Below are 26,041 nucleotides of genomic sequence, written 5' to 3'. Positions count from 1 at the left end.
TTGGCCTCCCAAAGTGTTGGGATTACAGGCGTGAGCCACCATGCATGGCCTGTTTTTATTATTATTTATTGGAATAACGTGGTTAAGTATAGGCATTCATTCTTAACCCCCTTAGAAAGTGGGTTTTATGGCCAGATGCGTTGGCCTATGTCTGTAATCCCAGCACTTTGGGAGGCTGAGGCGGGCGGATCACCTGAGGTCAGGAGTTCAAGACCAGCCTGGCCAACATGGCGAAACCCTGTCTCTACTACAAATACAAAAATTAGCCGGGCGTGTTGATGGGTGCCTACAATCCCAGCTACTGGGGGGGCTGAGGCAGGAGAATTGCTTGAACCCAGGAGGCAGAGGTTGCAGTGAGCCGAGATTGCGCCACTGCATTCCAGCCTGGGCAACAAGAGTGAGACTCCATCTCAAAAATAAATAAATAAATGTAAGTAAGTAAAGTGGGTTTTCTAGACCAGGTGCTGTGGCTCATGCCTGTAATCCCACCACTTTGTGAAGGTGAGGAAGGAGGGTTGCTTGAGCCCAGGAGTTTGAGAGCAGCCTGGACAATGTGGCAAAACCCAGTCTATACAAAAAATACAAAAATTAGGTGGGTGTAGGGGCAGACACCTGTAGTCCCAGCTACTCGGGAGGCTGAGGCAGGAGGATCACTTGAGTCTGGGAAGAGGAGACCAAAAAGAAAAAAGAAGGAAAAACAATTGCTTCTTTTGACATCTCTTTCTATGTTAATACTGACCTTGTTTTTACTTACTTGCAGGTGATTTAGGATATTAAACCTTGATTTTTGTCATTTTTCATGGTTACCCTTGTAGAAAAACATTTGGTAGTTGCCCCCAACATTATCTCAAGCTGATGATTTTAGAAAAATATGCAAGATTTTCTGAAGATTAATTTATTTTGACACCAGTCTTTTCTAAATGTAACCTTTACCAAACATGCATACTCCTAACATAAATTTGGGTGGACATTAAACTGCCCACATATGCAAACAGTATTTTATTTTGCTCTCACCAGACTTAACATTTAAAAAGTAAACCTCGAAGGGAAATAAACTTCACTTATGTCTGCATTATTCTAAATTAGCATTTAGTAGCATCAGTTATGCCATTTTGGGAAGCTTTATCAAGTCAACTATTGAGGAAATCCTGAGACCACTGTTGTTTAAGCAGTATGCAAAGACTGAATGTGATATGAGGTGTTTTTTTAAGCCATACTGGTCTAGAAGAATGTCCCATAAGGGTTTTGCATGGTGCCATTTTGTCTTTTTCATGGCCTGGGCACCTCCCATAGTCCTCCTTGCTTTTTTGGAATCAGGAGGAAAGTCATGAGAGAATTGAGCCATGGAAATCAGGATCACGCCACTGCTAATGACAGCCTGTGTGGAATGCACTCTGTTTATATTGGAGGCTGTCTCCTCAGCAAATGATTTACCTCCTTTTATAGCTTTGGTCAGTTTTAATCAATGCATTGAAAACCAGACTTAATGTTAAGATCCTTTGGTCAAATCCAGATCTAAAATCTAAGAGCTAAAAATACTCTCTGCTTTTGCTTTTTATTGTACAACAGAAAGCACAAAATCAGACGTTTGCCTTATGTTTTGTTAACTGTCTTCGGTATTGTCAAGACACCTTGACCCTTTTATGAAGGTTTTCGGGAAGGTTGTTTTCTGTTTACCTCAGTTCTTAGAAAGAGGAAGAATAAGCAGGTCTCTTTTTTGGCTATTTTCAGTAAGCACTGGAATGTGAAAAGATGAGCTAGATGCCTGCAGTTTACTCTACAGGACTGCTTCCTTGTTTTGAATCTGAACAGGGTTCTGCTGGAAATCTAGGCCTTCCTGGAATGACACTGCTTTATGGTCTTTCTGAGCTACCGATGAGACAAGGAATGATATGCTCTTGGACAAATGTTTTCTCCTCTGTAAAATGGTGATAAAATGATTCACCTTCTGTATTGGTCCATTTTCATGCTGCTAATAAAGACATAACTAAGACAGGGCAATTTACAAAATAAAGAGGTTTATTGGACTTGTAGTTTCACGTGGCTGGGGAGGCCTCACAGTCATGGCAGAAGGTGAAAGCCACATCTCACATGGCAACAGATGAGAAGAGAGCTTGTGCAGGGAAACTCCCATTTTTAAAACCATCAGATCTTGTGAGATTCATTCGCTATCACGAGAACAGTGCAGGAAAGACCTGCCTCATAATTGTATCACCTCCCACCGGGTTCCTCCCACAATATGTGGGAATCGTGGGAGTTAAAATTCAAGATGAGATTTGGGTGGGGACACAGCCAAACCATATAATTCCACCCTCGGCCCCTCCCAAATCTCATGTCCTCAGAATTCAAAACCAGTCATGCCTTCCCAACAGTCCCCCAAAGTCTTATTTCAGCATTAACTTAAAAGTCCACAGTCCAAACTCTCATTTGAGTCAAGGCAAGTCTCCCTTCCACCTATGAGCCTGTAAAATCACAAGCAAGTTAGTTATTTCCTAGATACAATGGGGGTACAGGCTATGGATAAATACAGCCATTCCAAATGGGAGTAATTGGCTACAGGCTCTTATTACCTGTGTGATCTTGGGCAAGTTACACAAGTCTGAAATCCAGCAGGGCAGTCAAATCTTAAAGCTCCAAAATGATCTCCTTTGACTCCATGTCTCACGTTCAGATTACGCTGATGCAGGAGGCGAGTTCCCATGGTCTTGGGCAGCTCTGCTCCTGTGGCTTTGCAGGGTTACAACCTCCCTCCTGGCTCCTTTCATGTGCTGGCATTGAGTGTCTGTGGCTTTTCCAGATGCATGGTGCAAGCTGTTGGTGGATCTGCCATTCTGCTGTCTGAAGGACAGTGGCCCTCTTCTCACAGCTCCACTAGGTGGTGCCCCAGTAGGGACTCTGTGTGGGGGTTCTGACCCCACATTTCCCTTCTGCACTGCCCTAGCAGAAGTTCTCCATGAGGGCCCCACCCCTGCAGCAGACTTCTTCCTGGGCATCCAGGCATGTCCATACATCTTCTGAAATCTAGGTAGAGGTCCCCAAACCTCAATTCTTGACTTCTGTGTGCCCACAGGCTCAATGCTGCATGGAAGTTGCCAAGGCCTAGGGCTTCCACCCTCTGAAGCAACAGCCTGAGCTGCACCTTGGCCACTTTTAGTCATGGCTGGAGCAGCTGGGATGCAGGGCTCCTGGGCCTGGCCCATGAAACCATTTTTTCCTCCTAAACTTCCGGGCCTGTGATGGGAGGGCCTGCCTTGAAGACCTCTGACACGCCCTGGAGACATTTTCCCCATTGTCTTTGGCTCCTCATTACTTACGCAAATTTCTGCAGCCAGCTTAATTTCTCCTCAGAAAATGGGATTTTCTTTTCTTTTCTTTTTTTTTTTTTGAGATGGGGTCTCACTCTCTTGCCCAGGCTGGAGTGCAGTGGCGCAATCTTGGCTCACTGCAACCTCTGCCTCCTGGGTTCAAGTGATTCTCCTGCCTCAGCCTCCTGAGTAGCTGGGATTACAGGTGTGCGCCACCACGCCCAGCTAGTTTTTGTATTTTTAGTAGAGATGGGATTTCACCATGTTGGTCAGGCTTGTCTCGAACTCCTGACCTCATGATCTGCCCACCTTGGCTTCCCAAAGTGCTGGGATTACAGGCATGAGCCACCATGCCCGGCCAGGATTTTCTTTTCTATCACATTGTCAGGTTTCAAATTTTCCAAACTTTTATGCTCTACTTCCCTCATAAAACTGAATGCCTTTAACAGCACTCAGGTCACCTCTTGAATGCTTTGCTGCTTAGACATTTCTTCTGCCAGATACCCTAAATTATTTCTCTCAAGCTCAAAGTTCTACAAATCTCTGTGGCAAGGGCAAAATGCTGCCAGTGTCTGCTAAAACATAACAAGGGTCACCTTTGCTCCAGTTCCCAAAAAGTTTCTCATCTCCATCTGAGACCATCTCAGCCTTGATTTCATTATCCATATCATTATCAGCATTTTGGTCAAAACCATTCAACAAGTCTCTAGGGAGTTCCAAACTTTCCCACATTTTTCTGTCTTCTTCTGAGCCCTCCAAACTGTTCCGGCCTCTGCCTGTTACCCAGTTTCAAAGTCACTTTCACATTTTTTGATAGCTTTTCAGCAGCCCCCCCCCCCTCGCCCCAGTACCAATTTACTGTATTAGTCCATTTTCATGCTGCTGATAAAGACATACCTGAGACTGGGCAATTTACAAAAGAAAGAGGTTTATTGGACTTACAGTTCCATGTGGCTGGGGAGGCCTCACAATCATGATAGAAGGTAAAAGGCACATCTCACATGGCAGCAGACAAGAGAGCTTGTGCAGGGAACCTCCCGTTTTTAAAACATCAGATCTCGTGAGACTCACTCACTATCAAAATAACAGTACAGGAAAGATCCGCCCCCATAATTCAATCACCTTCCATCACATTCCTCCCACAACATGTGGGAATTGTGAGAGTTACAATTCAAGATAAGATTTGGATGGGGACATAGCCAAAGCGTATCATCTTCCGTCGAGGTTATAAGGATTGTATGAGATTTGAAAGGACTTTGATAGTTCCTAGAACTTAATAAGTGCCCAGCATATATTCTTTTCCGTTATGTTGAAATATAAGGGGTGCGGGGAGGATTGGGGAGATATTGGTCAAAGGACACAAAATTTCAGTTAGTAGGAATAAATTCAAGAGATATGTTATACAGCATGGTGACTGTAGTTACTAACAGTGTATTGTAAACTTGAAAATTACCAGAAGAGTAGGTTTTAAGTGTTTTCACTGCAAAAAGTGAGTATGTTAGGTAATGGATATGTTAGTCTAATTTAGCCATCTTACAGTGTATACATATTTCAAAACATGTTGTACATATCAATATATACAATTTTTAGTTGTTAATTAAAAATAAATAAATAAGGTTGGGCATGGTGGCTCATGCCTATAATCCTAGCACTTTGGGAGGCCAGGGAGGTGGATTGCTTGAAGCCAGGAGTTGAGACCAGGCAGGGGAACATAGCGAGACTCCATCTCTTAAAAAAAAATTAGCTGGGAATGGTGGCACATGCCTGTAGTCCCAGCTACTCAGGAGGCTGAGACAGGAGGATTGCTTGAGCCCAGGAGGTTGAGGCTGCAGTGAGCCATGGTTGCAGCACTGCACTCCAGCTTTGGTGACAGAGCAAGACCCTGTCTCAAAAAAAAAAAAAAAAGAAAAAATACAAGAAGATCTAACATGCTAGGAGATTCAGTAAAGGTAGAGGTGGTAGCAGAATGTGTTTTATGTTTTAGTTTAATGAAAAAGAAACTATGTTAGCTTGTGGACATAAAATTGGAGTGCAGTAGCAACAAATGTGAAGTGTCTACTTTTGCTTGTACCTACCCATTAGTGTTTGCTTATGAAAAATCAGATGATGATTGTGTCACATTGGTATGTAATAGAAGCATGATGGCTTTGGTTTGGAGCATTTTTTAAAGTTTTGTTTTTGAAATGAATATAACGCAGCAGTGTATGGAGGGTTGAATAGGTATACATAACAGCTGTATGTACAGACGGGAGAGGAAGGAACCTGTGGTGCCTGAAATAAAAGCACACCAGTGTTTTCCCTTTTTCTCCATAGAAAGCAATTGCATGCTGTTAGCAAATTGGGTTTTTCTTGTAATATGCATGTGCTTGACATTTAACATCAGAGAGATTTTAAACTGAAGAATTAAAGATTTCTTCCCAGTGTCAACTTATTTTGGGTGACCAAAAAAAAAAAAGAAAAGATTTCTTCCCAGCCCTCTTGCCAGTAATGGACAGAACAAGGCTTTATTTGCTGCTTACTAGCACAACTGCCGTTTGTGCCCAGCAGCATGGCATGCAGGGTCGCAGTGGGTTGTTAAGGGACCCCGTGTGTCAAGCTTGTCTCCCTGGAGGGTGCTGCCTGATCACCTGCAGGGAAGCCCTCGCTTAACCTTCTGCTGTCCAGCCTGTCCCTCCCTCATACAGAGGAGCAGTGTATTAAATTGAGTCTTACGGTAATTCCACCTCCCTCCTCCATGGGACTTTCAGCTTCCCAACATAAACATGAGTTTTAACATAGCTTTATTGTTGGTAAGCACATAGCTGTCAGTGTCACAACACTCCGTAGGATTCATTTCCATTTGAATTTAAATATTTAAAAAGCCGTTTGATTGATTTCTCCAGTAGGATTGCTTCACTTCAGGATCTTGTGGAGCGTAGTATAGTACAGTTGAATCCCGGCTCTGCTCCTTATTACCTGTGTGATCTTGGGCAAGTTACTCACCCTCTCTGTACCTCAGCTTCCTCGTCTGTAAATTGAGAATATTAGAACCTGTTTGATAGGGTTGTTGTGAGGATGAAATGAGAGAGTGTGTGTAAAATGCATAGTGGCTGGTACATCATAGGCTTCAGTTAACTTGTCACTGCTGTCACTGCTGTGGTGACATAGTTTGAGACACTTCTCTGACTAGATGTGGGGAACAGAAGGAGGGCTGTTTGGTTTTCATAGAAGATGTTGTATGATGCACTGTGTACATCCAGTAAACAGGACTTTGTTTTGAATTATTGAGCCTTGACCAGAAAGCAGAGGAGACCCCCCGCAAAAAACCTACATGTAACTAAATAATATGCAGGGAGAAGATTGAATATGTTACTGTTTTTTGTTTCTCCCCTTTGAATCATATGGTTAGTTCTTACTCTTAGTTCTGTATTGTGTTTTCAGTTTTAGACTTTTTTTTTTTTTTTCGAGTTGGAATCTTGCTCTGTTGCCCAGGCTGGAGTGCAGTGGTGCAATCTTGGCTCACTGCAATCTCTGCCTCCGCCTCCTGATAGCTGGGATTACAGGTGCCCACCACCACTCCTAGCTAATTTTTGTATTTTTGGTAGAGATGGGCTTTCACCAAGTTGGCTAGGCTGGTCTTGAACTCCTGACCTCAAGTGAACCACCTACCCTAGCCTCCCAAAGTGTTGGAATTACAGGCATGAGCCACCGCGCCTGGAGTTTTAGACTTTTATTGGGAAAAGGAAGTAAAGAAATATATCTTCTAAGTGAACTATTAGAAGCTGTTTCTTTCCTTTTTTAAATTTTAACTTTAATTCTTTTCTTTTTCTTTCCCTTGAGACAGAGTCTTGCTCTGTCATCCAGGCTGGAGTGCAGAGGCACGATCATGGCTCACTGCACCCTCAACCTTCTGGGCATAAATGATCCTTCTGCCTCAGCCTCCCAAGTAGCTACCAAAGGTGCATGCCACCATGCCTGGCTAATTTTTTTTTTTTTTTTTTTTTTTGTAGAGGTGGGGGCCTCATTACGTTGCCCTCACTGGTCTTGACCTCCTGGGCTCAAGCGATCCTCCAACCTCAGCCTCCCAAAGTTCTGGGATTACAGGCATGAGCCACGGTGCCCAGCCTCTTTCCTTTTTCTTTTTTCTTTTTCTTTTCTCTTTTTTTTTTTTTTTGAGATGGAGTCTCACTCTGTCGCCCAGGCTGGAGTGCAGTGGCATGATCTTTGCTCACTGCAACCTCCGCCTCCCAGGTTCAAGGGATCCTCCTACCTCAGCCTCTCGAGTAGCTGAGACTACAAGCATGCGCCACCGTGTCTGGCTAATTTTTGTACTTTTAGTAGAGAGAGGGTTTCACTGTGTTGGGCAGGCTGGTCTCGAACTCTTGACCTCATGATCCGCCGCCTTGGTCTCCCAAAGTGGTGGGATTACAGGCATGAGCCATAGGGCCCGGCCCTCTTTCCTTTTTCTTTTCTTTTCTTTTTTTTTTTTTTTTTTTGAGACAGAGTCTCGCTCTGCCACCTAGGCTGGAGCGCAGTGGTGTGATACCACCTCCCAGATTCAAGCAATTCTCCTGCCCCAGCCTCCTGAGTAGTTGGGATTACAGGCACGTGCCACTGCACCCTGCTAATTTTTGTATTTTTAGTAGAGTCAGGGTTTCACCATGTTGGCCAGGCTGGTCTTGAACTCCTGACCCTCGTGGTCTGCTCGCCTCGGCCTGTCAAAGTGCTGGGATTACAGGCGTGAGCCACCGCACCCGGCCTCGTCTTTCCTATTTCAAAACCACTTTATTGAGATATAAATTCACATACCATATAGTTCACTCATTTAAAGTGTATAGTTCAATGGTTTTTGGCATATTACATTATTAATTTTTTTTAATTTGGTAAAATATACAACTTTTGCTATTTAACCATTTAAAATATACAGTTTGATGGCATTAATTACATTCACAATATTATACAACCATAGCCACTGTTTCCAGAACTTTTTCGTCACCCCAAACAGAAACTCTGTAACCAGCAAGCCAGTAACTCCCTATCTTCCGCCTCCCCTCAGCTCCTGGTTACCTCTAATCTGTCTATGAATGTATCCTTTTGTGAACTGTTCTTTTTGAGCAACTCATTGCTTCACTGACATTTTAATTTATTAAAACAATGATATTTTGCATCACCTGGAGCATTTTTCTTTTGTAATTGTATTACTGCCTTATGTTTAGATCACACCTTGGGCACATAAACTTTAAGATACATAGATGTGTATCTGTGCAACATCTCAGCTAGGGTGGCTTATGCATAAGGCAGCAGGAGCATAAGGGAAATAGCTGAGGCTTCAGGGTGGGTCGGTTGGATTGATGCCACCAGACGGGAGATTTGTCTTGCCAAAGCTAGGTTTCTAGTCTTTCAACTGTAGATCATAATCTCCACCTGGTTGGGCAGCAGCGCTGATAAGGCTGTTTGGTGTTGGGTGTGGCATGTAGAAGGTGTGCAGAAAGGGTGGTTGTTACTGTGACTTACACTGCAGTGAACTTGAAGAAAATAATGGAAATCTTATTTCTCATTTCATTTCGTTTTTTTAAATTCTTTTTTTTTTTAATTTGTATATATTTTTTGAGACAGTCTCCTCCATCGCCCAGGCTGGAGTGCAGTGGCGTGATCTCGTCTCACTGCAACCTTCACCTCCGAGGCTCTAGCAATTCTCATGCCTCAGCCTCCTGAGTAGCTGGGATTACAGGCTCAAGCCACCATACCCGGCAAATTTTTGTATTTTTAGTAGAGACGGGGTTTAACCATGTTGGCCAGGCTGGTCTCGAACTCTTGGCCTCAAGTGATCCGCCCACCTCAGCCTCTCAAAGTGTTGGGTTTTGAGACATGAGCCACTGTCCCCGCACTTTTTTAAAAAAATTTAATTTAATTTAATTTTTTTTGAGATGGAGTCTTGCTCTGTTGCCAGGCTAGAGTGCAGTGGCGTGATCTCGGCTCACTGCAACCTCTGCCTCCCAGGTTCAAGCGATTCCCCTTTCTCAGCCTCCTGAGTAGCTGGGACTACAGGCGCGTGCCACCATGCCCTGCTAACTTTTTGTATTTTTAGTAGAGACAGGACTTCACCATGTTGGACAGGATAGTCTTGATCTCCGCCCGCCTCAGCCTCCCAAAGTGCTGGGATTACAGACGTGGGCCACCGTGCCCTGCCAGCGCCCGGCATTTTTTTTAAATTATTTTTTTTGAGACAGGGTCTGGCTCTGTCACTCAGGCTGGAGTGCAGTGGAGCAGACATGGCTCATTGCATTCTGGGCCCAAGGGATCCTCCTGCTCCACCCTCCAAGTAGCAGGGAGTACAGATGCATGCTACCACACCCAGCTTTTTTTTTTTTTTTTTAAGTTTTTCATACCAGCCTGGCCAATGTGGTGAAACCCTGTCTCTACTAAAAATACAAAAAAATTAGCTGGGCATGGTGGCGGGCACCTGTAGTCCCAGCTACTCGGGAGGCTGAAGTGGAAGAATCGCTTGAACCCGGGAGGCAGAGGCTGCGGTGAGCCGAGATCGTGCCACTGCACCGCAGCCTGGGCAACAGGGCGAGACTCCGTCTCAAAAAAAAAAAAAAAAAGGTAAAAATAAAAAAAAATAAAGTTTTTCATAGAGATGAGGTCGCGCCCTGTCGCCCAGACTGGTCTTGAACTTCTGGACCCAAAAGATTCTCCCGTCTCGGCCTCCCACAGTGCTGGGTAGGTTTTCATTTTATGAAAGAAACACAGCAGGCGGTGTGTTCTGTGCTGAGGATCGTTGGGTGACAGTCTCTCTGTGTTGATAGAAGCAAAGTGGCCCACATACGTGATGCCAACAAAAACTTTTTAATTGAGAATGGCAATTTAGATATCTTCTTAAGAAAACACTTTATAACTGTCTTTGCATCTTAATTTTAAAGGTCTTGCTGCAAAGTTGGGTTGTAAGTGAAAAGAAAATACCTACCCTGTGTGTTATTTGCACTAATTTGTGTTGAGCCTTCTGACGCTGGTGAGGCTGTGTGATTTGTGAGGCATTAGGGTCGAGAACACAGCCTCCTCCATTTGTCTGCCTGTGCCGGGCACATCCCTTCTCATCCCTTTCCCAGAAGCACCTGGTGATGCCAGAACCGAGGTCAGGGAAGGCAGGAAGGAGGCCACTTATAGCAGTGGTGATCATGGGCCCCTTCTTTCTTATTGGCTGGCTTTCCCAAGAACTTGGTAGTAGTTATCCTTTAATTTTATATTAATGTGCTTGCATGAAGGAGTAACAAATCTTTTAAAAGATGATATCCTGTGCCCTGCAGCTTTTACCAAAAATGGGTATGAACCTGGACTAGGCAGCACAGCTTATCATAAACTGGCTGCATGTGGACAGTGGTATGATTGTTGATATTACCCTTTAATCATAAAGAGCCCAGGAAATACGTCTTTAAAAAATAGAGTCTCCATTTTCAACCTCTTCTGGATTGTGTAAATTTTGGAGTCAGGTGCCATGGAGGAGTGAAATTTTAGCACTGCAGATGCTTCAAGCCAGCCTCCCAGATTCCAGAAGGCTTGAAGCCAGTTTTTCCCTAGTTCACAAAATATATTTTCCCCTAATATACAAGATGCATTTTTTCTTCCTCACATACTTTAACCAAAGCCATTTATTTTTCCTCAAAGTCTTGTTTATTTCGTTTTTGGCTCCCCAAGTTACCATGATAAAAAGAATCTCCATGAATTGGCTTGGTTTGATTACCCTCAAAGTTTAATGCACTCACTGATTTTCACAAAGTCAAAAGACAGGGCACATTAAATTACTGTGAAGCCTTGAGTCTGATTTTTTAAGACTGGAAACAAGTGCTACTTCAGGGAAGGGACTGCTTGCCTCAAGTTGATACTGCCTTATTTAATTTCTGCCTTGTGATCTTGATTGCCACTTCTGTGGCAGCATCAAAAAGCTGCTTTTTAAAGAAACCTTACAGGCCACCTACCCAGCAACCTGTACTTGGTATGCTAGCCCTGCAGCACTGCAGGGGCAGTCCACATGCTGAGCTGTTCTAGTCTTGTGTTTGCTCTAGTTACTTTAAAGTACATTTTTCTCTGGCTTAATAGCTTGTTTATTATTATAATTTAAAAAGTAACTTGTTGAGGTAAAAGGAAATCAGTCAACCCTTGGATGTATATTTAAGCAACTTGCCTCCTCTGTAGTAGGGTGTTGGATTAGTGTTCTGTAGGGTATTGGATTAGTGTTCTGTGGCCGCTGTGACAAGTTACTGCAAGCTTGGTGGCTTAAAATACTAAGTGTTTTAGGTGAATACATCTCTCATGGTTCTGGAGGCCAGAAGTTTCAAATCAAGTCACCAGCATTGCCGAGCTCCCTCCAGAGGCTCTGGGGAAGAATCTGTCCTTGCCTCCTCTGGCTTCCAGTGGCTGCAGGCATTCCTTGGCATCCCTCTGCTTAGGGCCACATCACTCCAGTCTCTTTCCCCATGGTCACATTGCCTCCTCCTCCTCCTCTGTGTGTGTGTCCTGTCTGTCTCTGCCTCTCTCTTATGAGGACACATATGATGGCAGTGAGGCCCCACTTGTATAATCCCAGATAATATCATCAATCCCAGATATTATCATCTTAGTAGATGTTAATATAATAACATCTACTAAGATTCCTTTTCCAACTAAGGTAGCACTCAGAGGTTCCAGGGAGTAGAAAGTGGACATGTCTTTTTGGAGGCCACCATTCAGCCCACTGTAGGCAGGTTAGTAGTAAAGTCAGCATTCTTAGCTATTTCCAGCCTTGCATTGGTCCTGGCTTGGAGCAAGTGGGTAATAGTTATTTCCAAGACTATTTAGCGTTTAATTTGCAGTGTTCAAGGATTAGCAGTATACTCTAAGAAATTTGGGCTACCTATCAAATAGCTTATTGATTGAACACCTTCCACTATGCACAGTATGTCACCTGCATTGACTGTTTTTTCTAAAGGCAGCCCTCATAGATAGGGGAAAATGTGCCCATTTTAAAGCCGAGACATCTGCCTAGGGCCCCAGGAGTGGCAGAGTCAGGGATAATCAAGCCTGTGCTCCACTAAGAAGGGATTCTTCCTCCATAGCACACAGTGTCTATAAGGGACAATGCTGTAGTTGGTGGCATATCTTTTTAAGAGACAGTGTTAGTGTCTTTGAAAGAAGATTTCCGTTTCTCTCAATGTTTGGCCTGAGCACAGACTGTAAAAGATGTTGACTTAGACTGTTGGATTGTGTGGGGCTTGTTTCCTCTGACACTTTACAGTATGTTGTTTTACAGGCCCTGCAGGCATTGCCTTTGTATAATGTTTAATTTAATGTTTTTAGTTGATGTAATTTGATATGCTTCATTTGGAGACTGTTGAAATGAGCTGCCGGTTTTGTTTTTTTCTTCCTTTTTTTTTTTTTTTTTTTTGCCTTTGTTTCTAGTGTATGTATTTAAGAAAGGATATGAGTTGGCTTCAGGACAAATGTTGAGTAACGCTCTATTTGTCAAAACAGCAAGTAGCTAGATTGAAAACTGTATTCCCCCCACCTGAGTGAAATTAAAATAACTGATGCCACAGTCACTCCCATCTAGCCAGTGGTTACCCTTATTTTACACAGGAGCTTTAGTGAGCAAAATAAATGAGCTTATTTTGTGAGAGATGTCTGCATGCTTCCTACCCTGGATGATAAAATTAGTTTTTTATAGCACATAAATATGTATAATGATGAGCCTTGCATACAGGGTTCTTATGAAGGGCTTTTACTGCTCTGCCCTGAAGGAAATACCAAGACCGTTTGCAAGTATAGTAGAGCTGCTAGTCGGTTAAGGTTTCAATTTCTCTTTAGAAGGCTTGGGACTTGGGGTGAGCCGCAGATTAATTCTGTGCTCAAATTGGGTTGAGATGAGATTGTATTCAACATTTCTGTATCCCAGTCTGTAGTGGTAGGAGAGGGGTACAATTTTACTTGGAAATCTCTTTTTTGAGAAATCGGAAGTGTAGTCTTGAGAGAAGCAGAAAGCAGATGGACACGAATGCAAATTTTCACTTGGGGAGTGAAAATACTGAGTTCTTAGGAGGAAGGATAAAGAGTTTGGGGGCTTGAGGTTTTTCCTTTTGCTAGGAAGAGAGACCAGAATAAACTCTGTTCTTCTTAATTAACACATGTCATGACATTAGAAGTCTGTCTAGATCATCCAGGCCTGTGTGTGTGTCATTATGCAAACTAAACCTCTGTGTCCATACACCTCTGAGGCCTCGCCTCACCCTGAGATGCTGATTCACTCGTTTTCCTGATGGTGATCACGGTGTGTGGGAGCAGGTGTGCCTGGCAAGTCCCATGCCCAGGTAGCAGCTTGCTTTGCACTACAGTCGTGGGAAGGTTGTCCTTTTGATGTCTGGCCACATGGCTCTCTTCACTGCCTGTTGTTCCTGTTGCCTTGAAAATTCGCTCTACCCAAAGCTCTTCCTCAGACAGCAACCTCATTTTTTGTATCAGGGCTCCACGCCATCATGTGAAGCTATAAGTTAATCAGCCCTTTGAGTATTATAAAAAAATGTTTCTGGGATGTTGTATCCTGAGCACTTGCTTACACTTGCTTCTCTTATATACACGAGGGCTTTGACTAGTGGTTTAGGATGAAAACCCTTGTCCCTAGCTGCTCCCGCTGGTACTCTAGGCTTACCATTTCACAGGGAGGCTGTGGAGACAGCTCAGGTTAAAAGCCACTTGGGAGAGAGAGAACAGGGCCTGCGTGTGTAGGGCGGGTAGTGGGAAGCTTAGGGTCGGCCTCCATGGTGGCCAAGGGCAAGTGGCTAAACTTGGAAGAATCTGCCTCCCATTCTCAGTACAGGGGGACCGATAACTTCCAGACAGGAGAGGATCAACTGAGGCTGAACAGGCCATGATAAATGTTATTTTAGTTAGGAATTTTTGTCCTTAATTTTTTTTTCTTTTTAAAACACAAAAATCCCACTCATAATTCCTCAGCCCAGAAGAAAAAAAGCTGTCCTCTTAGAGAATTTCCTGCTAGTTTGTGTTCTGTGTCTATTTCATTTACTAATTGAGATCAATGTTCTTCATTTGCTGATTGAGATTATACTAGTTATATAATTGTATAACTAAAAAAAAAAAAAAAGCCAGGTGCGGTGGTGTGCACCTGTCATTCCAGCCATTTATGAGGCTGAGGTGGGAGGATCACTTGAGACTGAGTTTGAGTCTTGCTTGGGCAACATAGACCCTGTCTCAATTTAAAAGATACATATTTAACCTGCGTGTCCTGCACATGTATCCCAGAACTTAAAAGAATTATATATATATATACACACACACACACACACACACACACAAAATAAGGAATTTTCAAACACATTAAAACTCGTGGTCAGCATCATGTAGACAGCCTTCAGTGGCCTGCCAGCCAGATCTGTCGTGGTACACTCACAACCTTCCTTCGTGGCTGGAGCTCTTGTCAGTACATGCTTCCCTTGCACTGCACTGGCTCCAACACTAGGCGTGACCATTTTTTGCTAACTGCTTCTTAAAGTGGCCGCCTGTCTGATTCACGCTCCTCCTCTGCCATCAGTTTTAGGACTGGAAAGCCTGCTGCCTCAGGAGCAAAACTAAGTATTTCCTTTCCTTTGTGAATCAAATCTGTGATTTTGTAGATAGATTTGGTAATGTAGAATTTGAAAGAACTATAATGATCTTTTCAGTTCTCAGAGGTTTGAGTCTCCATCCAAAGTATTCCTGAATCACCTTTAGGACTGCTTGCATGCATTTTTGAATATCATACTTTGTTTTCTTGAGCATAGCTGCGTGAAATGGGTTAATAGCAGCATTGTTTTGCAACCCACTTAATATTCACCGGACTACTAGGGAATGGCTTAGATAAGCCACAGTCCAAGGCAAGCCATTGTGTCATCATAGAATAACCTTTGATCTTCGTGTGCTTGTACTTAACATAATCTGTGTCTGAAGCTTTGTGGTAAGGGTGGAGGATTTTGCTAATGTTAGAGGTGTCTGATTCTTTTGTATTGTGTGTGTTACTCCCTCAAGTGTTTGCTAATCTTTAGTGCTGCATTAGTGGCTAAAGCTTAATTTGTGGCCAATTCACAGAAACAGGTTAGACTTTTGCTAATGAGTTGCCAAGAGAGTAGTTTGAGTAATTTAAAAAAAAAAAATCTACTTAAAAACAAGAGTGGTAGCTGTCAGCAGTAATTTCACCCAATTTATCTCTTGCAGAGAACCTAGTTGCATGCTACAATTTGGCCTCCTGGTTTCAAGGAGTGGTAGAAGGCTTATGTTACTGCCTTCTGGATTTTGAGGTAGTCCTTGGTATTTAATAGTTTTATGTTTTTCTTTTTTTTATTCGTATTTTCTTTTTTTTTTTTTTTGAGACAGAGTCCCGCTCTGACCCCCAGGCTCACTGCAACCTCCGCCTCTCAGGCTCAAGGGCTCCTCCTGCCTTAGCCTCCCAAGTAGCTCGGACTACAGGCATGTGCCACCACACCTGGCTAATTTTCTGTATTTCTTTGTAGCAGTCATGTTGCCCAGGCTGGTTTCAAACTCTGATCTGCCTGCCTTGGCCTCCCCAGGTGCTGGGATTACGGGCATGAGCCACTATGCTTGGCAGTTTTTTTCTTTTTTAAAATTTTATGTGTCAAAGTTTTGTGCTTTTCTTTTCTTTTTTTGTGGTGGAGTCTCACTCTGTTCCCCAGGCTGGAGTGTAATGGTGCAACCTCTGCCTCCCAGGTTTAAGCGATTCTCCTGCCTCAGCCTCCCGAGTAGCTGGGATTACAGGCGTGCGCCACCACCCCTGGCTAATTTTTGTATTTTTAGTAGAGATGGGGTTTTGCCATATTGGCGAGGCCAGTCTGGAACACCTGACCTCCAGTGATCCACCTGCCTCAGCCTCCCAGAGTGCTGGGATTACAGGCGTAAGCCACTGTGGCTGGCCAGTTTTGTGTTTTTCTACGTGTTTTATTTATGTGTTTGTTCATTTAATTGTTTATTTATTGTGTAGACAGGGTCTTTCTCTGTTGCCCAGACTGGAGTGCAGTGGCATGTTATAGCTCATTGCAGCCTCAAATTCATGGAGTCAAACAATCCTGCTGCCTTAGCCTCCTGAGTAGCTGGGACTACAGGCACGAGCCACCTTGCCCGGCTAATTTACTTTTTGTAAAGACAGGAGTCTCACCATGTTGCTCAGACTGATCTCAAACTCCAGGCCTCAAGTAATTCTCCCATTTCTGCCTCCCGAAGCAGTGGGATTAACAGGGATGAGCCACAGAATGATTTAATATAAACAAATCATTAAGACTAATATCTTTTGGAGAAGTTGGCACAAGTCATTATCCAGCTGATTGCTGCATCATCTTTAGTGGTAATTAACAACACCACATTGAATATACTGTTTTCCTGTTAACTCGGTGATTCTCAGTCCAGAGTTTCTGAGTCAGGAGTCTTGGATGGCGCTCGGGAATTTGCATCTCTAACAAGTTCCCAGGTGATGCTGATCCAGTTGGCGGGGAAGCACATTTTGCTAATGGTTCAAGGTTCTATATTCTAGAGTTATATATCTGAAATGAAATTCTTCAGTAACTAATGAGCCTTCTTAGGCAGCCTGGGACACAGTGTCATCCCGCCCTTTTCTTTTTTTTTTTTTTTTTTTGAGACGGAGTTTTGCTCTTATCACTTAGGCTGGAGTGCAGCAGTGCAATCTCGGCTCACTGCAGCCTTCGCCTCCCGGGTTCAAGCGATTCTCATGCCTCAGCCTCCTGAGTAGCTGGGATTACAGGCACCCGCCACCATACCCAGCTAATTTTTGTATTTTTAAGTAGAGACGAGGTTTCACCACATTGGCTAGGCTGGTCTGGAACTCTTGACCTCAGGTGATCTACCTGCCTCGGCCTCTCAGATTGCTGGGATTATAGGCGTGAGCCACCGCGCCCGGCCTATACCGCCTGTTTCACAAAAAAGTTTGGAGGGTGGCTTTTTGTGAGTGCCACCCAGCACATGGGTAATGGAGATGAGGTGGTGGCTCTTTGGAGCTAAAGGTATTGTGTAGCGTATGCTGTGTAGCCTGTGAAGAGACTGAGTGGAAGTGACCCAGTGTATTGAGCAAAAGATCCTGGTATGCTGTGCTTTACCCTGGAGTCTTTCCAGACTTGTTTGAAAGCCAGGATAACTAGCACTGCCAGTGATATACTCATACAACATTTAAAAAATGACAGATTCCACAAAGGTTAAAACTTGCTCTATGACATCTAGAATGTGAACTTGAGTTACACTGTTTCTTAGGATAGAATTCTTTTGTAAAATTAGCCATTGTATGTAATGGGAATTTTAATTTTAGTGTTTGATAAAGTTAATGTCAGTCCTTTAGAGAATGAGTGGGGAAATAATATTTCATCAGAAAGCTTTCAGAAATGTGGCAAGATTCCCGCACGCAGTCTTGAGGGTCTTTACCGTGTTACACCCTCTCGGATCTTCACTAAAATAGAAAGAACATTTCGTGCAAGTGTTAGTCTGAGTGTCTTTTTGATATCTGCAGATGAAAGTCCTTCTGGGAGAGATTATTCTTCAATACAGTTCACAGTGATGGAACATCCTTTCATGTCTTTATCAGCATTTCTGCTTGCCTAGTGCATTTCCTCATATGCTAGGATGAAAACTGTCAAGTTGGATGAGGCATATGTGAAGTATTTTATCAAATCATTCCAGGGAGTCAGTGCAGGCCATTTGACAGCCAGCTGGGATGAGGCATGCCTATATTGAAATGTTTTAATTTTACTTCAGAAGGGCAGAGATGTTACCAGAGCAGTGGCTTCCAAACAGCATGGCATAAGGACGGTGGGAGGCCGTTGGGAGAGTTTACTTTGGTTCAGTTCCGCAGACGCTCAGCCACAGTTTTAGAGTCAGTTTCACAATTGCGTGGCGCTCTCCAGAGCCGCAGTCTGCCAAGTCACACAGAGTTGGTTTTCGTGTTCTTCCGGGTTTTGGAGCTATTCAGTTCCCTCTAAACCCCAGATGTGAAGGTGAAGGTATAGGGAAAGAGTGAGAAGTGCTATTAATAATTCATTTGAAAGGGGTTTCTGTGTAAGGTAATGTGGAGTAAACAAACAAGATAGTGTAGGATTGACTACATTAAAAAATAGCTTTTATGGGTACAAAAAATAGAATGAATAAGACCTATTTGATAGCACAACAGGGGACTATATTTGGTAATAATTTAATTGCACATTTTTAAATAGAGTGTCGTTGGATTGTTTGTAACTGAAAGGATAAATGCTTGAGGGGATGGACACTGCATTCTCCATGATGTGCTTATTTCACATTGCATGCCTCTATCCAAACATCTCACGTACCCTACAAATATATACATCTACTGTATACTCATAAAAATAAAAAAAAAACAACAAATCTTTTGAGTGTTTTAGCTGAGAATAAATTTTTGCTTACTTTAATCAGAGATAATATTGAAAATTCAGGTGAAATATTAGAGAACACATAGCTTATATATTGACAAAAAATATTTTTCAAAAAAATTTTTTCAAAACATCTAAATGGAAAAAAGAAATAAAATAAAGAAAAAAAAAAACCCAACATCTAAATGGTAAGAGAAATTGGGAGAGCCTTCTTTTTCTTTGTTAGTATAATCCTTCCTGGTATTTTTACAACACTGAGTTTCCTAAATTTGTTGTTGAGGTCCCATGACTTTAGCAATATAACAGAATTGTAAACAGAAATACAAGAATTGCAAATTCAAGTTTGTGGTTTTATATTTATATTTTTATATTTATATTTTTCTCCCTCCCAGCCAGGTGAGGTAGTGCACAGTATACGAAAGATTAATTCAGATGGCATTTTCGGTTGGCTTTTTCTAAGAAAGTCTCTAGTTATTTTCCTTGGGCTTCTCAGTTCTGGTAGCCTTTAAAGTTTAAAAAATGATCGTAAAAGGAATTTTGAGAAACAAAGCTCAAGGTTTCCCAAAGCTGTTGGTGGGAGAGGGGAGGGTATTTTTTATTCTTGGCTTAATGACATAAATATTTTATAAAGGTAAAATCATAGTATAAAATTTTGTGCCTTTTTAAAACTTAGAATTATAAGTTATCCATGTTTTGACATTTTCATAGTTATTTTGGTTGCTTAATATTATATTGAAATTTTGAACTATAATTTACTGACTTCCATGTATTATCAAATCTTGAGGTTGATTTTGATTATTGGCATATTTGATGGTATAGCAGTGAACATTTTGTTGATTCAACTTTTGTTCTTCTCAGTTATTTTTATGGTGCTTGATACGTTTCATTAACTTTTTTTTTTTTGAGACAGAGTCTCGCTTTGTTGCCAGGCTGGAGTCCAATGGCGCAATCTCGACTCACTGCAACTTCTGCCTCCTGGGTTCAAGTGATTCTCCTGTCTCGGCCTCCCAAGTAGCTGGGATTACAGGTGCTCGCCACCACACCCACTAATTTTTTGTATTTTTAGTAGAGACAGGGTTTCACCGTGTTGGCCAGGCTGGTCTCAAACTCACTAATTTTTTGTATTTTTAGTAGAGACAGGGTTTCACCATGTTGGCCAGGCTGGTCTCAAACTCCTGACCTCAGGTGATCTGCCTGCCTTGGTCTCGTAAAGTACTGGGATTACAGGCGTGATGTCTAATGATGAGTTTGCTAGTACAATGCCAGTTAGGCCACCTACGGTGAAGAGAAAGATGAACCCTCCTGCACATCGGTCGAGGCCTATATTACGGCTCATTTCTCTACCTAGAAACCTGAAACATTGGCATCATCCTCCTGCTCACAACCATAGCAACAGCCTTTATGGGCTATGTCCTCGTGAGCCAGTGTGCCCAGCCTTCATTAACTTTTAAAATTAATTTTTTAAAAAATTTGGTGTTTAGAATTGGAGACTATTTCTAAATTTACTAAACGGAGAACTGAAAATTATATGAAGCATGACTAACAATAACAAGAGTTATTCCTAGGTTAGTTAGCTTATCTAACTAACTAGCTCACTAACCTAGGAATAACTTTTGTTATTATTAGGTTCTGGTAGGCGAAAATAATGATAGTTCCAGTGTGTATCGTTTATGCTGGAAAATAATATTTAAGAAAAAATGATAGCTGCCCTTACTGAGAACCCACCATGCTAGGTGCTTTATGTATCTTCTTGTCTTCTGGCATTGCAGGGAGTATTGATTAAATTGGTTAAAACAGCTTACAAAACCAGAATAGTACACTTGAGCCTGAATTAGTGAACTAAAAATAAATTTGGTTTCTTAGCCATAGAATTTGGTTTATTAAATTGTGGGCCAGACAACAAATTCTCCAACCACAGAGTACTATGACTTCGTTTTTTCTGACATTAACAGAACAGTATTGTTCATGCTGATGGTTCCATTTGTAAACTAGCTTTTGCCCTGCTTGGCTTTTTTTTGAGACAGAGTTTTGCTCTTGTCGCCCAGGCTAGAGTGCAGTGTTGCTATCTCGGTTCACTGCAACCTCCGCCTCCATGGTTCAAGCGATTCTCCTGCCTTAGCCTCCCGAGTAGCTGGGATTACAGGTGCCTGCTACCATGCCCAGCGAATTTTTGTATTTTTAGTAGAGACGGGATTTCGCCATGTTGGCCAGGCTGGTCTTAAACTTCTGACCTCAGGTGATCCACCCTCAGCCTCCCAAAGTGCTGGGATTACAGGTGTGAGCCACCGTGCCTGGCCCTGCTTGGCTTTTGAATGCCTGGTAATAATGTTCCTTAACTGTGGGTCCGTGAAGCCAAACTAATTGCTTCTTGGGCACATAGATTGCCTTTTTAATTTGCTGTATAATGTTGTCTCTACCAGAAATGCATAATATATTGTTATCTAAGTAAAACTCATTAAAATAGTCTTACACACAATAGAATGCATGATATTTTGTCCATAATCTTGCAAATAAAAGAAAATTGAATGGCATGACAGAGAGTTGTAATTTACAAGCACTCTTTTATAAGTGCCTTTGTACCCATTTTGGAAGATAAACATAAAATGACTGCTATGATTTATATTAGTGTGATAGTTTTCTTTATCAAGGATTGTTTTGTTTGGTGCTTTTAGTGTGTTTTAAATGATAATAATGATGTGGGCTTTTGAGACAGTCACTTATTTCAGACTGTACAGTTTACCCAGAGAGATTAGCATTTATCCAGTGACTTTGCATTTCATTAAAAAAAAAGAAACCTGTGTTGTCATTCTCAGCTCACAAATGACCATTGTAAGGGTTACACTTAGAATTTTTAGGAACACTTGTTCATAGATTGGTAAGATGGGTAATATTTATTTTCTTTCTGTTTACTTGGACTAACACGGCAGCTCTGTGGAGGACTTTCCCTTGACTCTTTGATGATTAATTTTGTTCATTTAGCTAATATTTATTGAGCAGCTACTGAGTGCCAGGAACTGTTGAGGATGCCAGTTTGTTGCTTGTTTGTTTTTTCTATTTGTGATAAATATTTGGCCCAGGAGAAAAATCTCTGAAATGAATTTCAGAGCTTTAGAAATGATTTTACATGGCTGGTGCAGTGGCTCACGCCTGTAATTGCAACACTTTGGGAGGCTGAGGCAGGTGGATCACTTGAGGTCAGGAGTTAGAGACTAGCCTGGTCAACATCGGGAAACCCCATCAGTACTGAAAATACAAAAAATTAGCCGGGCTTGGTGGCATACACCTGTAGTCCCAGCAACTCGGGAGGCTGAGGCGGGTGAATCGCTGGAACCTGGGAGGCAGAGGTTGCAGTGAGCCGAGATTGTGCCGCTGCACTCCATCCAGCCTGGCAACAGAATAAGACTCCATCTCAAAATGATAATAATAATAATAATAATAATAGTAATAATAATAATTATAAAGCCAGATGTGGTGGCTCACGCCTGTAATCCCAGCACTTTGGGAGGCAGAGGCAGGTAGATCACTGGAGGCCAGGAGTTCAAGACCAGCCTGGCCAACATGGTGAAACCCCGTTTGTACTAAAAATACAAAAATTAGAGCTACTTAGGAGGCTGAGGCAGAAGAACCACTTAACTGGGGAGGTAGAGGTTGCAGTGAGCCAAGATCACACCACTGCATGCCAGCCTGGGCGGCAGAGTGAAACTCCATCTAAAAAAAAATAAATAATAGAAATAATTTTACAAATAGAGTGATATCAAGGATCTTCTACAAAAAATATAATAAATGCCTATTAAAAATTTTTTTTTCTAATTCAACCTTAAAAATGTCAAAATGCCTGTCTTTTAAAGGAAATTGCCCATTACTTGTTTGTCTTTTCTTCTTGTAGGTTATTTCTTATGAGGGTCGTGGATATCCCCTATCTAAACTTGGAAGGACCAGACTGTAAGTAAATTTTTATTTTCTTATTGCATCTGTGCATTTAAGTGTGTGGTCTGGAAGGGATAACAGGAAAATATTACTAAAGAAAAAGCTTTTTTCACTTAAAATTGGGCTGTGATTTTGTGGTTGATATGAATAGTATGCTTAAGTTAATGGGACTCTTGGGCATTCATTAGTCATTTCTTCATTTATGTTTTCCAGTTTATGCATGAAATGAATTTTAGAAGCATGTATCTTCTCTACATATTTCATTTTCACTCAGAATTCTGATTTCATCATTTTCTATAAGTATTTATAATAGATTTTTAAGATATGCTAGCTGTCAGTTATCTTGGTAAAATTTGTTTTCCAGTTACTTGAGTATGTGTATATTTGAATTTAGTAGGTTGATTTCTGTTTTGTTTTGTTTTGTTTTGTTTTATTTAAAAAACGTGGAAGGTCTATGGGAGGTGGTTGCTTTTTCTTCTCCTCTGCTTTTTTTCTGCTGTTTCACTGCTCTTTTTTACCTTAATGCATGTCACTGGCAGGTGGAAGTGGGTGAACTATACTTGGTGACAATAATTGTTGCAGTGATAGTTTGAGGACATACTGTTGTGTTGCCCTCCACGTTAGACTGATATTTTGGTCTGTCATTCTCACAAGAATTCTGTATGCTAAATATTGCCATTCCCAGTTTATAGTCCAGAGTGGTTAGAGTGGTTAGATCTCTTGCTTAGAGCTGCACAGATAAGTTCTAGGTTTGGGATTAGAAAGCAAGATTATGACTCGGGATTGCCTTACTTAACAATTAGTCCATTTAATTTGGACAGTGCTTTTTTTTTTAACTAAGTATATTAAAATGGGAAAGTTAAATGTTTAGTGAAGTGAAACTTCATGAACAGAGCAGCGTTTTTTTTTTTTCTTCTAAATAATTTGCACAGTTGAGTGTGGTGGTTCATGCCTGTAATTCCAGCACTTTTGGAGACCGAGGTGGGAGGATCACTTGAGGCCAGGAATTCAAGACCAGCGTGGGCAGCATAGCGAGACCCCCATCTCTACAAAAATAAAATTAAAAAATAAAAAAATTAGCCAGGCACGGTGGCATGCACCTGTAGCCTCAGCTGTTCAGGAGGTTGAGGTGGGAGGATCGCTTGAACCCAGGAGTTTGAGGCTGCAGTGAGCTATTATCGTGCCACTGTACTCTAGCCTGGATGACAAGGCAAAACCCTGTCTCAAAAAAAAAAAAAAATTAAAAAATAAATAATTTGCACAGGAACTTCATGAGAAGAGAAGATGCCTTTGCATTGGGTTCAAGTTGTTGTGGGTTCTGTAAAGTATCAGAACCTGAGGTCTAGATTACCATGGCAGAATCCCACCAATCCTAGGCATACTTTTAGGAGTTGTTTGGTAATCATGAGGAATTCATAACAGTTCTCCAAATTAGCTCAGACTTAGTTTCATCAAAGAGTCACTGGTTTACTTGATCACTTTTCACCCATCAATATTTCATCATAAATTTGTCTTGTAGTGCAGCCTAAACGTGATCATGTTCTCCATGTGACATTCCCCAAAGAATGGAAAACCAGCGACCTGTACCAGCTTTTCAGTGCCTTTGGTAAGTCGCAAGTTCAGATGTACTTTTTAGGGTTTTGCTATTCATTTGGTATAGGTGGTCAGAAGTAGAAAGACAGTTTTGGCCTGCGTATAAAAGAATGTTAATATTCAAGGTTTTAATTTCACTCTTTGAATTTTCTGGTTTAGGATACTGTTATCTTTGTGCTAATATCATCTGAGAAACTTTTAATAGCACCTCACAATACAGAGCTATTAATTCATGGAAAGCAAAACACCGTGATGAGGACTGCCCTTACTACTGACCAGGGAAAATAAGCTGTGGCTAAGCATAAATAATTTTTAAGATTAAACTCACAGGGTTTGTGTGTTTCATAATGGCAGGGGAGGTCTTCTCTGCTTTAGATTAATCAAAGTGACAGATGTTTGGGTAGATCAGGATTTGTGATACGTGTATGAGGTAGGGCAGTCCTTCTCTTTCCTTTTTTACCAGGTCATGTGATTAGGTTCGTTTGAGCAGTCTCCTGATAAGTGTTTATGAAGACCATTCTGATTGTAAACCCACAGCAATGCCTCTTATTTTAACAAACGAAGCATTTAAGCTAGTCTCTTTGGAAATTCTTGGATAAAGCGAAGGCCACAAAACCTAAATGTCCAGTAGTAAGAAAGTTTAGTAAATGTTTATGTGTCTTCTAGTATGTAGCCATTTAAAAAATATTTGAGGAGTTTATTAAAAGAAGTTAAAGTGCTTGTATTTTAACGTTTAGAGTGAAAAGCAGATACAAAGTAGGCTTTCCATATAACTAACACCATTTTTCATTTTTCTTTTTCTTTCTTTCTTTTTTTTTTTTTTTTTTTTTTAATAGAAATAGGGTCTTGCTGTGTAGCCCAGGCTGTCCTCGAACTCCTGGGCTCAGGTGATCCTCCCGCCTCGGACTCTCAAAGTGCTGGGATTACAGGCATGAGCCACTGAGCCTGATCTATTTTTTTCTTATCTTTTTTTTTAAGTTGATATTTTAGAATAGTAGACTTTCACAGCAGTGCCTCCTGCACTGATAATACAGTACACCATTCTGCATGTAAATATTTAAAATAAGTCAGAACGAACGTTAAGGCATATAAAGTTACTTTAAGTACTAACACTATTATTATTATTATTATTTTGAGACAGAGTTTCGTTCTTGTTGCCCAGGCTGGAGTGCAATGGCGCGATCTCGGCTCACCTCAACCTCCGCCTCCCAGGTTCAAGCAATTCTCCTGCCTCAGCCTCCCGAGTAGCTGGGATTACAGGCATGCGCCACCATGCCCAGCTAATTTTGTATGTTTAGCAGAGATGGGGTTTCTCCATGTTGGTCAGGCTGGTCTCAAACTCCTGACCTCAGGTGATCCTCCCACCTCGGCCTCCCAAAGTGCTGGGATTATAGGCGTGAGCCACCGCGCCCGGCCTCTAACACTATTTTCAATAAGATTATGTGTAAGCATGGTGGTGTGTGCCTGTAGTCCCAGCTACTTGGGACACTGAGGTGGGAGGATTGCTTGACCCAGGAGGCAGAGGTTGCAGTGAGCTGAGATTGTGCCACTGCACTCCAGCTTGGGCAACAGAGTGAGACTCTGTCTCAAGAAAAAAAAAAAGAAATAGTTGTGTTTTTGAACCTATGTGGTCTCTGATTTTTGTTAGTGGTCTTGATAGGAAAATAAGTCCCTAATCCTAGTATTGCACTGAATGATGACAAGCCCCAGGGTTTAATCTGGAAGGATCTTTCTATTGTGTTAAATTTCTAATAGCGTCTTTTCCCCCTGGTTTGTCTCTTCTCTTGAAGTTTTAACGTAAATAACTGCTGTGGT

The 26,041-nt window shown here is 41.9% G+C and overlaps 1 protein-coding gene across 14 annotated transcripts in view; it reads left to right on the top strand.

Annotated features, from left to right (window-relative positions):
• Nucleotides 1-26,041, top strand: part of PARN (poly(A)-specific ribonuclease) — a 206,106-nt gene that overhangs the window by 51,062 nt on the left and 129,003 nt on the right. For all 14 annotated transcript variants that reach the window (XM_054668227.2, XM_054668226.2, XM_063797673.1 and 11 more), the window contains 2 exons: nt 22,593-22,648; nt 24,153-24,239. In XM_054668227.2, coding sequence (XP_054524202.1) covers nt 22,593-22,648; nt 24,153-24,239 — 143 coding nt within the window. The remainder of the gene's footprint in view (nt 1-22,592; nt 22,649-24,152; nt 24,240-26,041) is intronic.

The sequence above is a fragment of the Pan troglodytes genome, chromosome 18 (assembly GCF_028858775.2).
Source record: "Pan troglodytes isolate AG18354 chromosome 18, NHGRI_mPanTro3-v2.0_pri, whole genome shotgun sequence".
Lineage (NCBI taxonomy): Eukaryota > Metazoa > Chordata > Mammalia > Primates > Hominidae > Pan > Pan troglodytes.
The sequence above is the reverse complement of the archived record's forward strand: the minus strand, read 5'-3'. Positions and strand labels throughout refer to the sequence as shown.